Source organism: Sapajus apella, unplaced genomic scaffold (genome assembly GCF_009761245.1).
Source record: "Sapajus apella isolate SASKATOON/1434 unplaced genomic scaffold, GSC_monkey_1.0 scaffold123, whole genome shotgun sequence".
Lineage (NCBI taxonomy): Eukaryota > Metazoa > Chordata > Mammalia > Primates > Cebidae > Sapajus > Sapajus apella.
This window is the reverse complement of record NW_022437063.1, coordinates 1400067-1412705: the sequence shown is the minus strand read 5'-3', so window position 1 is coordinate 1412705 and position 12639 is coordinate 1400067. Positions and strand designations below refer to the sequence as shown.

The 12639-nt window shown below is 53.7% G+C and overlaps 1 protein-coding gene across 4 annotated transcripts in view; it reads right to left on the bottom strand.

Annotated features, from left to right (window-relative positions):
- PARVB (parvin beta) overlaps positions 1–12639 on the bottom strand; it is a 143447-nt gene that overhangs the window by 64900 nt on the left and 65908 nt on the right. For all 4 annotated transcript variants that reach the window (XM_032261410.1, XM_032261411.1, XM_032261413.1 and 1 more), the window contains exons 2-3: positions 11299–11388; positions 7158–7228 (exon numbers count right to left, since the gene is read on the bottom strand). In XM_032261410.1, the coding sequence (XP_032117301.1) occupies positions 7158–7228; positions 11299–11388 (161 nt within the window). The remainder of the gene's footprint in view (positions 1–7157; positions 7229–11298; positions 11389–12639) is intronic.

The following is a 12639-nucleotide window of genomic DNA, read 5'->3' as shown; positions in this document are numbered from 1 at the left end:
CCCTGGTCACCTGCTCTGACCTGAGTTGTCCAGTTGCCCCAGTCACCTGCTCTGACCTGAGTTGTCCAGTTGCCCTGGTCACCTGCTCTGACCTGAGTTGCCCCGGTCACCTGCTCTGACCTGAGTTGCCCCAGTCACCTGCTCTGACCTGAGTTGCCCCTGGTCACCTGCTCTGACCTGAGTTGTCCAGTTGCCCCGGTCACCTGCTCTGACCTGAGTTGTCCAGTTGCCCCTGGTCACCTGCTCTGACCCGTCCCATAACTGTCCTTCCTGCCAAATTACTCATCCCACCACTCTGGCTCATACTCCTGCTCCCCTTAAAATAGCCAAACGGAATTAGCTTAGGCCATGCGGTCCAACCCTAACCAATAGGGGAACAATGACACAGCAGTGGGGGCTACCGGCATCAGGAATAAGAACCCCCTCCCCTCCCTTGTCCAGGTGTGCACTTGCCATTGCTCCATCTGTGAGACGCGCCCTTCTGTAGAAGTAAATTGCCTTGCTGAGGAAATTTATATTCAAGTGCTACTGCTTTTGCAGCACCAGAAATTTACATATAACATCCCACTTTAATCTGAATTTGGATTTGAATCCAGGAAGCTGACCCCAGAGCCAACCTTCGCCCCTTAACAGTATAATACGTGAGTATAATAGATGCTCCAAGACAAGTTTCAAATGACCAGCCTCATTCTCTGTGCCTGCCTTAGCCACAGCTAAGGATTTAAAAAAAAAAAAAAACAGGAGCAGAGGGCAGCTCACATTTTATACAGCAACAGTCCCGAGGCAGCATAAGTCAGAGGTGGGTGTCTGCAGGGGGGAGGCAGGACAGGTAATCAAGATAAGAGGAAAAAAGTGCAGAAGACAGAGAACAGAGAAAGATAAAACTAGAGAACCAGCCAGACTTCCTTGGGAATGTCCCCCAGTCTCAAGGCTGCGATGTGGCCATAGGCAATGGCCACACCACCATGTCCAGCAGATCAGAGTGTCAGTCAGACCTGCCTGCCCCCTGACCTGCTCAGGCATGCATATGGTCTATGCTTTGCACTAATAACATCTGCTTCTGGACCAAATGCCTCCAAGGAACCACTGGGAGGTGGCCTCTACTAAGGGCTACTTAGTTGTAATCCGCTAGCATTAGATCACCACAGCCCGCAGCCCACAAAGGACGCTCTGAAAAGCAGAGAGAATCGCGCAGGTCATGTGGATGTATTTTATCTGCACCATCCAGACTGGCCATCTCTTCCCAAGGCAAGCACCTGGGACCATCTACATGAGCGTCCAATCCACAGGTTTACACCAATCCTCACCCCTACTCCCAGGGCCTCCTTCCTGACAAGGTCATCTCACAGGTTTGGGGTGGAACAAAAAAAAAACACATCTGGCCAGGTGCGGTGGTTCACACCTGTCAGCTCAGCACTTTGGGAGGCCAAGACAGGTGGATCACTTGAGGTCAGGAGTTCAAGACCAGCCTGGCCAACATGGTGAAATCCGCTCTCTACTAAAAATACAAAAAAATTAGCCAGGTGTTGTGGCGCATGCCTATAATCTCAGCCACTCAGGAGACGGAGGCATGAGAATCACTTGAGCCTGGGAGGCAGAGGGTGCCATGAGCTGAGATCGTGCCACTGCACTCCAGCCTGGGCGACAGAGTGATAGAGTAAGACCCTATCTCAAAACAACAACCAAAAGCAACCACATCTGTCTTGTCTCTAAGCCCCATGCCATCTTGGGAGATCCTGGTGAGAACCTCATGTTGGTGCTGCTGACACAAACCCGCCATCCGTTCTCTCACTATCCATCAAGGATGAATGGGCTCTGCATGTGCAGCAGGACTCCAGCCCTGGGGATTCGGCTGGGAACAGAATGCTCATGGTCCCTCACAGCATAAAATCACATTCTGGGGGAGGAGAAAGATGGAAAACAAATCAGTAAATGAGAACTGACTCCAGGCAGCAGGAAGCCCGGCAAAGAAAAGGGAACTGGAGTTAGGAAAAGAGCGATAGAGTGACAGGGGCAGGAAATACATCTCCAAGGAGGAAACATGGAGAGAAAACTGAAAGAAGTAGAGCAGAGAGCTCCAGGCATGGACCTTTGAAAGTGCAGAGGCCAGGTACGTGATAATGAACCTAACCTTCACCAAAGAGAGGTCAGGCCTGTGCCCTCAGCCCCTGGGACATAACCTCCTAAGCCCCAGAATACCCTGTCTGATAAAGCACCTCTGCTTACCCAGGGGCCTCGGGCCAGCCAGAGAGTAACTATGTGATTCAGGGAGGGGGCTTTTGGTCGCACTGTATCAGCCACCTGCTGGACAGGCTGGAGACAGATGAGCCATGTGGACAGTCAGCCACGCCCATGCAAGGGACGCCCAGCAGAAACTCTGGACACGGAGGCTCAGACGACTCCGCGGCTGACAGTACTGCGTGCACATGGCCCCACGTCACCAGGAGAGTAACGCTGCCATGAGCCCATGGAGAAAGGACAATGGAGGCGCTGTGTGGGTGCCCTCAACTCCGCCCTGGGAGACTCTTCCCTCGGCTGATTTTCATCTGTTTCCCTTCACCATTGGAAACCATAACTGGCAGTGGGACAGCTTTAAGTGAGCTCTGGGAGTCCCTCAGGCAAATGATCAAACCTCAGGGCAGTGTTGGAAATCCTGAACTTGCCACTGGTGTCAGAAGTGAGGGTGGGCTTGGGGGACTGTCTCCTTTCACCCAACACCCAGTGGGTACTTACTCAGTGTGTCCTCAGAACAGCAAGGTGACCGTGGTGGCAGGGGCAGTGAAGGAGGAGGGGAGGCTGGGAATGACACAGGAAGGGTCTGGACAGAGCATGTCTGAGGGTGCCCAGCTCAGCAGCAGCCCAAGGACGGGCCACAGTGCTGGCCTCCAGCTCAGGAAGTGGCTGGCGGGCTGACCCTCCCCTGCTCACCCTTACCTGCACACGCATGTCACTCTGCATCAGACTCCCTCCCAAGCCAGAAGGTGGTGCGGAGAATCGACAGACGTGAGTAAATTCAGATTCAGGGAAAACCCTGGCCACACAGAGAGCCCCCTGCACGCCTGACAAATGAGAATGAACCACACGCAGCCCAAGCTCAGCACCACCATCTCACCTGCCACCACCCACAATCCTCTGTTTAAAAGGCTGTCGTTGGTGAGAACTAATATTTAGTGCACATCCCCTCTGTGCCGCCACTATAGTAACTGACACACCACCGACAGCTGAACCAATGCTGCTCTCCTGGTTGCTGTGTCTATGCTTATTTTGGGAAATGATTGATCAAAGATGGAAAATGTCTGTCACCCTGCTTTGAGGCGCAACCTGCAGCCTGAGAGCAGGTGGAGCCTTCGGGAAATTGCCTGTCTCCAGAAACACGTGCTCTAGCCTGCCGGGACAGTTGCCGTACCAGGCATCTCAGTGTCTGGCAACTAGCCCTACCAGGAAACGGCCAAGGATGCTGCCGCTGCTGTACGTACCAAAACCCACCCTGCCTGGCCCCAGGGGCCAGGGCCCACCAGCTGCAGGGGGAGAGGCAGCAGCTTGGAGAAGGGCATCGTGTTGGTTGTCTGTGGCTGCTATAACCAATTAACACAAACCCAGGGGCTTCCAATAGCTCCGTGGATTCTCTTGCAGTCCTAGAGGTCAAAGTCCAAAATCTGTTTCACTGGGCTGGCATCTACAGGGCTAGTTTCTTCTAGAGGTTCCAGGGTTCCTCCTGGATTCTCCACTTCTTTTGTCTTTTCCAATTCTAGAGGCAGAGGCCACCTGCATCCATCAGTGTGTGGCCCTTTATTCCATCTTCAGAGCCAGAAGCGGCCACCTTGTTTCCAGGGTCAAGCTGCCATGTTCATGAGCAGTCAAAGCTCCCCCGTCCCTCTATGGACACAAGTGAACACACTGGCCCACCTGGATCATCCAGGATGACCTCCTCATTGCAAGGTTAACTCCACCCGCCATGTCCCTTTGCCATGCAAGGTTCTAGTCAGTGGCTCCGGGGATTATCGCATGGTTATCTTTGGGGGCCATGATTCTGGCCCAGGTTCCCTGCAAAACAGAGCCAGGGCAAAGCTCACTGCTGATGCATTTTCTTTGGCAGGGGCTTGGAGGTGAGGGAAGGGCATCCCAGACTAGCAAGAGGGAGGGGAAGGGAGGTGAGGCAGGTGCATGAGCTGGCTATGGCTTTGGAAGAAAACCCAGATGGTGCTCAGCCATGCGGCGCATCTCCACCAGCCATGGTCTCAGAAGCACACCTCAGGGAAGTCGGGGAGAGGCATTTGTTCCTCAGCTCCTTCCTGTCCTTAGTCCTACTTTGTCCTGCAGAATGTTAATTAGCTTTCCCAAACAGCCAGCCCACCCCAAGCCCCTCGATGTGGCCTTCTTCTCAATCTGGAACCTGGAAGAGAGAACAGCTGAAGCCTCCACAGATCCCTCCAGTTTGGCGCTGGCTGCCGCAGACACTGCAGCCCCACCATGCTGGGCTGACAGATACACAGCAGCCCAGCCCTCACCTCACCAAGGCTGAAACAGCCTGGAGGTCTTGGGAGGCAGGGGTGAGTGGCGCTGCATACATCTGGGAGGAGCGTAAATCAAATCCTGCGCAGCAGGGAAGTCACTTATCCATCCCCCAGCCCCAGGGCCGAGCACAGGACCCCACACTCAACCCAGCTCAGTGAAGGCAACACCAAATGGACAGAGCCATTCAAGCACAGACACATCACTAACCCCAGCACCTGGGGGTGGGGAGTTACTTAAACCTCTCCATTTTTTTTTTTTTTTTTTTTGAGAGAGGGTCTTGATCTGTCACCCAGGCTAGACTGCAGTGCCTATTCACAGACATGCTCAAGCAATGACCTCCTGGGCTCAAGCAATCCTCCCACCTCAGCCTCCTGAGTAGCTAGGATCACAGGTGCCTCCCACCAAACCCAGTGAATTTTTGTACTGTTTTGTAGAGACAGGGTTTCACCATGTTGCTCAGGCTGATCTTAAACATCTGGGCTCAAGCAACCCCCCACCTTGGCATCCCAAAGCACTGGGATTTCAGCCGTGAGCCACGGCACCCTCCCCTCCCCCGGCTCCTTCACCTCTCTGAGTCTCCATATGGCAGCAAGGATGACACAGCCCCCCACGGAGTTGTTTCAAGGAGATAATCCTGTGAATGGAGTTGGTGAACTCTCAAGCATTGCTCAAAAATCAAAGGAAAAATGTTGAGAAAGGTGCATGAATGGTTCATCTTCTGTGTCGACTTGCCTGGGCTTTGGGATGCCCAAGTAGCCGGTGAAACATTGTTTCTGGGTGTGTCTCGGAGGTGTTTCCAGAGGAGATGAGCATTTGAATTGGTAGATGCAGTAAGGCAGACAGCCCTCCCCGAGGAGGATGGGCCTCATCTGATCCCATAGAACAAAAAGGTGGAGGAAGCAGGGAGTCGCTTCTCTCTGCCGGGGGCTGCACGAGCCAGCATGTGGGCCTTCTCCCACCCTGCTCCTGTTCCTCAGGGCTGCAGACTCAGGCTGGCATCTACACCACTGGCCCTCCAGCTTCCTAGCCTGCAGATGGCAGGTCGTGGGAGTTCTCAGCCTCCATAGTCACATGAGCCAATATCATAATCAGCCTCTCTCTAGATATTGACACAATTGGGTCTGCTTATCTAGAGAGGCCTGACTTCTCTTGCAGCCTTTGCTTAAATATCCCCCAAGTACAACATTCTAGTGGCTAAAAGACAGCGAATTTCCTCATCGACATTATTCTGTTCAAAATAACAGAGCAGGTATTCAGGAAAAAATAATAATAAAATAAGTAATTTAAGTTATTAAGAATCACTATCTTTGGGTGGGACCTAAAACTGACATTTTTAATGGGTTTTTTTTTTTTTTTTTTAAGATGAAGTTGCACTCTTAGTGCCTGGGCTGGAGTGCAGTGGCGGGATCTTGGCTCACCGCAACTTCCGCCTCCCAGGTTCAAGCAATTCTTCTGCCTCAGCCTCCCGAGTAGCTGAGATTACAGGCATGCACCACCCCTGGCTGATTTTGTATTTTTAGTAGAGACGGGGTTTCTCCATGTTGGCCAGGCTGGTCTCGAGCTCCTGATCTCAGGTGATCCACCTGCCTTGCCCTCTCAAAGTGCTGGGATTACAGGCGTGAGCCACCACGTCAGGCCTCAATGTAAATTTTAAAAGAATATAACTTGCAAGCCATTTTACTTATTCTGAATGAGCCCTCATGAAAATGCAGTTGTACAGCCCAGCGTTGGGTCCAATGAGGTGTTTAAGGTGGAGAAGCTTTTTTTAAAAAGCCCCTTTAATAGAAAAAATGTCTCTTTCTGGCAGACACTGTCATAATCAACATTTTCAAGACTCCCAGGGCACCCAAGCTGGCCATGGGCTGCAGAAGCCAAGTGTCTACCATGGCCATCTGCCCGAGAGCCAGCCCTGGGTCCACCAGGGTCAGGCGGAGCCCACAGCGTCTCCTCTTCAGGGGACTCCCTCCCAAGCCCTGCCATGGTTTAGATCAGAGCGACAAAACTGCACTCTGCACTTGGACCCACACAAGCACTGCCCCATAATGAGCAGGAGTCACGCTGGAGGAGGACAGCAGCTGCCCAAGGCCAGAGCCACGGGCCCCTCCCCTCAATGCTCCCTGACTTCTGAAAGTGGGGCAGCCAGGTTCCTTGCCCAGCTGGGATTCACACCTCCAGGCGTGGTGGAAACCGGATGTCCACCCAGCACAGGGGTCAACATCAGCTGGCTCCTTGGCAGGAGTGGCCGGAGGGTTGCCTCCTGTGTTTTAGAGTTGCGTCTGAATCCAGACCCCACCAGGCTCCAGAAGGAGTTCCAACTCCATCTGTAAGGAGCCGCACTAGCTCACACGAGCACTCATTCCTAATCCTGTAATCCCCTCCTGCCGAGCTCTGTCCAGCAAAGAGCTCACGAGCCTGGCTGTTAAAGCCCCAGCCGAGCAGGGCACACAGGAGGCACTGAGCACTGCCGGACGGATCCTCCCTGCCATCCTGCTCTGCCAACACATCCGTCCACCTTCTCGCGCTGCACCAGCATCCCTTTCAGGAGCTCCCGGGTTTAGCTCCCTTTGTCCATGAGAGCCCTGAACCCCAAAGCCAAGCCCTCACCCTAAGGAGAAGATTCTAGCTGAGATGGAGCTCCTTACCTTGACCAGTTCCTTGAACTTGGGGTCGTCCTTGGAGGTGGGGTCAATCATCGTGCGCTCCTCGTTCTCCTCTGCCAGGGACAAAAGGAAGTCACGGTCAGCGATTGTAGGGTTAGCAGGGATTCGGGAAGCCAGGGGGAGGCCAGACTCATCTCTGTCAAATGAAGAAGCAGAGAGCCCAGCACTACGGAGTTGGGGGTTGTGTGACTGCAAGAACCACCTTCTGGAAGGTGGATGGGGCATCCTCCCGTCTTCTGTAAAGGGATGAAGTCAAACTCCATCGTTCTGCCCAGCCTTGCCTCTCCCAGACTTCACCAACAACCGGTCCAAACCATTTCCACTTTTCAGGAGAAATAATGAGAGAGTGGCATTCACAGGGTCATGAGACGTGTCCCCTGCCTGGAATCTGACATGTGGGAAAGCTTCAGGCACCAGGTAGCTCCCCAGTGCCACTATTTAAAAATACATGCGAAGAATTGGGATGGTTACGAGATGGAAAACATTCGGTACATTGAGTGGAAAAGAATCAACATGCAAGGTTGTATGTAAAATAACATGCAGAAAACATATTGGGAAAGAAATGGCAAAAAAAAAAAAGGGGGGGGGATAATGTTTATCAGCGAAATGTGCTCATCCTCATCCTCTTTCTATTTCTCTACCTGTTTGCTTTCCCTCCATGTTTCAATGGATCCCACGGACACCAGGCAGCCAGCTGGGCCCCTCACAGAGGACGGTGCCATGGAGGTGGTGGCGGGGGAGGCGGGACTGTGGAGGGGACACCCCCAGAGGCCAGGCATGCTCCGTGGCAGAAATGCCCAGCGCCACACAGAAGCCAGCAGGCTCCAAGCACCTCTGAACACACTCAGGGAAGGGCAAGGGGGTCTCAGGCTGCCCACGCTGTCCAGCTCCGGGATCTGGGCAGAGCGTGGGATGGGTGGGGCCCAGGGTCTACTCGCCAGGAGGCTCTACACCACACTCCTCTCTTAAAGAGGAGAAAGGGCACAAGAGGGCTCCAGGCAGAAGCCAGGTACCCTGAGGACATACATGTGGAAACAGCCAGGACACAGTAGAGACCAGGTCCCAGGGCCCAGACGGGCTCCCACAGGGCTGGACATACTGACTGTGTTGGTCAAAATGAAAACAGCATTGAAGCTGGGTGTAGTGGCTCATGCCTGTAATCCCAGCACTTTGGGAGGCTAAGGTGGGAGGACGGCTTGAGCCCAGGAGTTCCAGACCAGCCTAGGCTGGTGAAATCCCCGTCTCTATTTTTAAAAATAAATAATAAAATAAAATACAAAAGAAAGAAAGAAAATGGCTTTGAGTGAATCTTTCTTGACATCCGATTGAGTGAAACTTTGCTGCTGACACGGATGTGATGTCACTTCCCAGCGGCAGCGTCTGAACTCTGACAATGTGGAGAAACTATTTTTGAAGTCCTGCAGATCTGATGCTTGGGAAGGACACTCCAGGTAATGTGCAGGGAGCACTCAGGAGTCCTGGTGATGTCTCTTCGAAGGCCTCCGCAGCCTCCCACTCCTGCTGGGATCAAGGCTGGCAGCCTCCAGACGGCCTCCAAGGACCCTCTCCAGCCTCCTTTCCCACCCTCCTGGTGCAATCTGCTCCAGCCTGTCCGGCCTTCCCTCGTTCCTTGAAGCCTTGCCGCCACCTTCCCCGGGCCGTGGCACCTGCTCCCGCTGTCTGACCCTCTCTCCCTGGCCCATGTTTCCTTCACTCTTCAGACCTCAGCTCCCCAGCTGAGATCCTTGAGTCCAAACGCCAAATCTTCCAAGCTCTCCTACCCGAAGGAGCCTTGGTGTACCTGGATGACCCATGTCTGAGACCCCCTCCAGACCACCCATCTCAGGCTGGCAAGGAGCAGGGCCAGGCCGTGAGTCCACACACGTATGGGGAAGGTGCAGGATGGAGAGTGAGTAGGTCACTACCCAATCCCAGCCTTCAGAGAGGCCATTTCAGGGAACATCCCTGTATTTGCCTGCCCTGTATCATCCCAGCATTGCCCTGTATCCCCACTCCTTGCTCTCGTTGAACAGAGAAGAATCAAGATTCGGACCCAGCCAGCTCATGTGGACCTCAAGGGGAGCTTCGTGCTCCTTGCTGAAGGCTCTGAGCCCACGTCCGACCCCCCAGCAACCCCTGGACTGGGCAGCATGCCATGCCTGCTCTGATGTCCCAGGGCTGCGGGCTCCTTGAGGGGTCCTGCCTCAGTCGGCCACCAAGGGGAACGGAGCATCTGAACCAGAGACTGTGAAGGGTGGAGGAGGACAGAGATGCCATTTCGAGGCTTAGCGTCACCAAACACTGTCTCAGAGGCATCTCTGGCCTCTAATTGTCCCTGTGGGGTAGGTTTCATTCCTGACCCCACCTGGAGGAGGACAGTGGGCCTGAGAGGGCCCCAGACAGGTGGCTGTGTCTGCGGATCCTGCAGGGGTCTCCCAGCCACCTGGTGATGGTCTCTGTCACCCAAGCTGGAGTGCAGTGGTGCAATCTCAGCTCACTGCACCCTCCACCTCCCTCCCGGGTTCAAGCAATTCTCCTGCCTCAGCCTCCCAAGTAGCTGGGATTATAGGCACCCCCCCTCCACCACACTAGCTAATTTTTTGTATTTTTATTAGAGACAAGATTCCGCCCTGTTGGCCAGACTGGTCTAGAACTCCTGACCTCAGGTGATCCACCTGCCTCCACTTCCCAAAGTGTTGGGATTACAGGCGTGAGCCACAGTGTCCGTCCTGTTTTCTGTATCTTCTGGTACCTGGCATCTTGGGGCCTTGCTGACTCTGGAGAGGCCACACCTCCAGGGCGAGCTAATTCTTAGAGCTGGTAAACCACGCTCTGTGACCGCACCTTCCATACATAAACCCACTCAGAGCCCAAGCCCCCAGAGCCCCCAACCACCTCTTTTCTTGGCTCTTATGTGGCTCCTACACTCCCAGCCAATGTCCTTACCCTCATCTCCCCAGGACCAGGTACCAGAAGACTCAGGATAGTCCCTGTACCCCAGAGCCCACTGAAATGATTCCAGCCAGTCAGGCCCAGGCCTGTTCACCCAGTCTTGCCCATTCCTTCAGAGAAAGCCACAGTAAGGGTGTTGGGCCAGGCGCAGTGGCTCACACCTGTAATTCCGGCACATTGTAAGACCAAGGCAGGAGAATTGCCTGAGCCGAGGAGTTAGAGACCAGCCTGAGCAACATGGCAAGACTCCATCTCTACAGAAAATTCACAGAGTTAGGTGCCTGTGATGGCACACCCTGTAGTCCCAGCTACTCAGGAGGCCAAGGCAGAAGGATCACTTGAACCTGGAAGGTCAAGGCTGCAGTGAGCCATGATCACATCACTGCACTCCAGCTTGGGTGACAGAGTGAGACTCTATCTCTCTATTTTTTTTTTTTTTTTTTAGATGGAGTCTCGCTCTGTTGCCAGGCTGGAGTGCAGTGGCACAATCTCGGCTCACTGCAACCTCTGCCTCCCAAGTTCAAGCGATTCTCCTGCCTCAGCCTCCCAAGTAGCTGGGATTAGAGGCACACAGCAACACACCCAGCTGATTTTTGTATTTTTAGTAGAGATGGGGTTTCACCATGTTGGCCAGGATGGTCTCGATCTCCCTACCTTGTGATCCACCCACCTTGGCCTCCCAAAGTGCTGGGATTACAGGCGTGAGCCACCACACCCGGCCTGAGAAAAATACGTATATATATAATACAAAATAAAGACATTGGCCCTGCTCCTTCTGCCTCTGCCTGATGCTTTCCACGTGGCCTTCCGTGGCCTTCCGTGGCATGGTGTGGCGTGGCATGGCATAGCCCTGAGTGGCCTGCTACACCTGCTTTCAGAACTGAATTTAACAAACTATCTTTTCAAGTCAGTCTTCTCCCGATCTGCTGGCTTTACCACCTGAATAATAAAACTTAGGTTTTACGACTGGGGCAGAAACCCACAAAGGACTTGCTTTTCCCAGTGGACTCTTCCAAACACCACCTTGAGCTAAGAACTTAGACTCCCAAATACCCCCAGCATCTGATCAAGAGGCCACATCTATGGGGCTCCTCACTGGCCTCCCCAAGACCAACTTTGTGCCATAGACGCTCAGCTGTTTCAGGGCAGGGAGAGGAGGGGCTGCCCTTACCGAGCTGGGTGTCTTCAGGGTGAACATCCGCCAGGGCAGGGGACATCGGCGAGTTGATGGCATTCTTCCCTTCTTCCTGCAGGTCACTCACTGTTGAGCAAAAGGAAAGAAAAACCGGGTTAGCAGACACGGAGCGCCACGGCCTCATGTGTCGGCTGTGGATGCAGAGAGAAATCAGTTCCTGCTTTTTCGGCATTTAACAGACATTCCTAAAGGTCTGTTGCCCAGAAAGAGTCAGAGGGAACAATGCACCAAATCAGGAATACATTCTGCAGTTCCTCCCCACCCCAAATATTTCCCAATTCTCACGGAGCCCTGCCAGTCTGTTTTCACTGCTCTTTGAAACTCATAACTAAGACACCAAAGCTTCCAGATGCTTCCAGATCTGACCAAGGCTGCCGAGGCAGACAAAACACAGACCACAGCGATGGGGCGTGAGAGGGTGGGGCTGCCCTCCCTCTGTGGCGGGACTGCGTCCTGAGCCACGGACTCGAGAGGCTAACCCCCTCCGGTCATGCACACAGGTGAGCTTGGAGTTCAAAGTGGGGTCACTGGTGACAGCCACATTCACAGGGACAGAAATCTGATGGAACATCCAGGTCAGGACTGCTGGGACATACAACAAAATCTAACAGAGAGAGCCAGAGGCTTCCAGTCAGAAATACCGCGACCTTCCGTCTCAAGGCACTCCTGGACAGTTACAAGGTCTGGAATGCCCAGTGATTAGGGACAATCCCAGAACAAGAAATGATCCCTTGCCTCCCTGCACCAGTGAGACCCTCCAGGCCTTTCAGCCACACCCACCAGGGAGGAATATCCACCCACAGAATGCCGGGGGCCAACCCCCTTGCTTCTCTAATGTCACACTTCTTCCAAAGTCCACGGCCTCGGCCCCTGCTGCACGTGGGACCCCAGGTTCCGGCCCCAAGATACATCCGTGGTGCCAGGTGGAGGCAGGGCCCTGGCAGCTTTCATGGCCCTGGTGGAGGGCCACAGGGAGCAGTCCCTGATCACATGCCACAAAAGTAGCCAGGCCAGTATGCCCGGAGCTCTACCTCCTTCTTGATGAAACAGACGCAGAGGTAAATCTGAATTAACACACCATCTCTTCAAGTCAGCCTTCTCCTGATCTGTTGGCTTCACTACCTGAATAATTAAACTTACATTTTAAGACTGGGGCAGGAACCCACAAAGCAGGACTTGCTTCTTCCAACTAAACTATGTCCTCTTTTAACATCACAGTCACCTCGCACCTTGAACACCTGCAGCTCTGGGCACCCAGCCTCCACTGTAGCAGGCGATGGAGCAGCAGGGGGGTGTGGTATGATGGCTTTGAAGCAG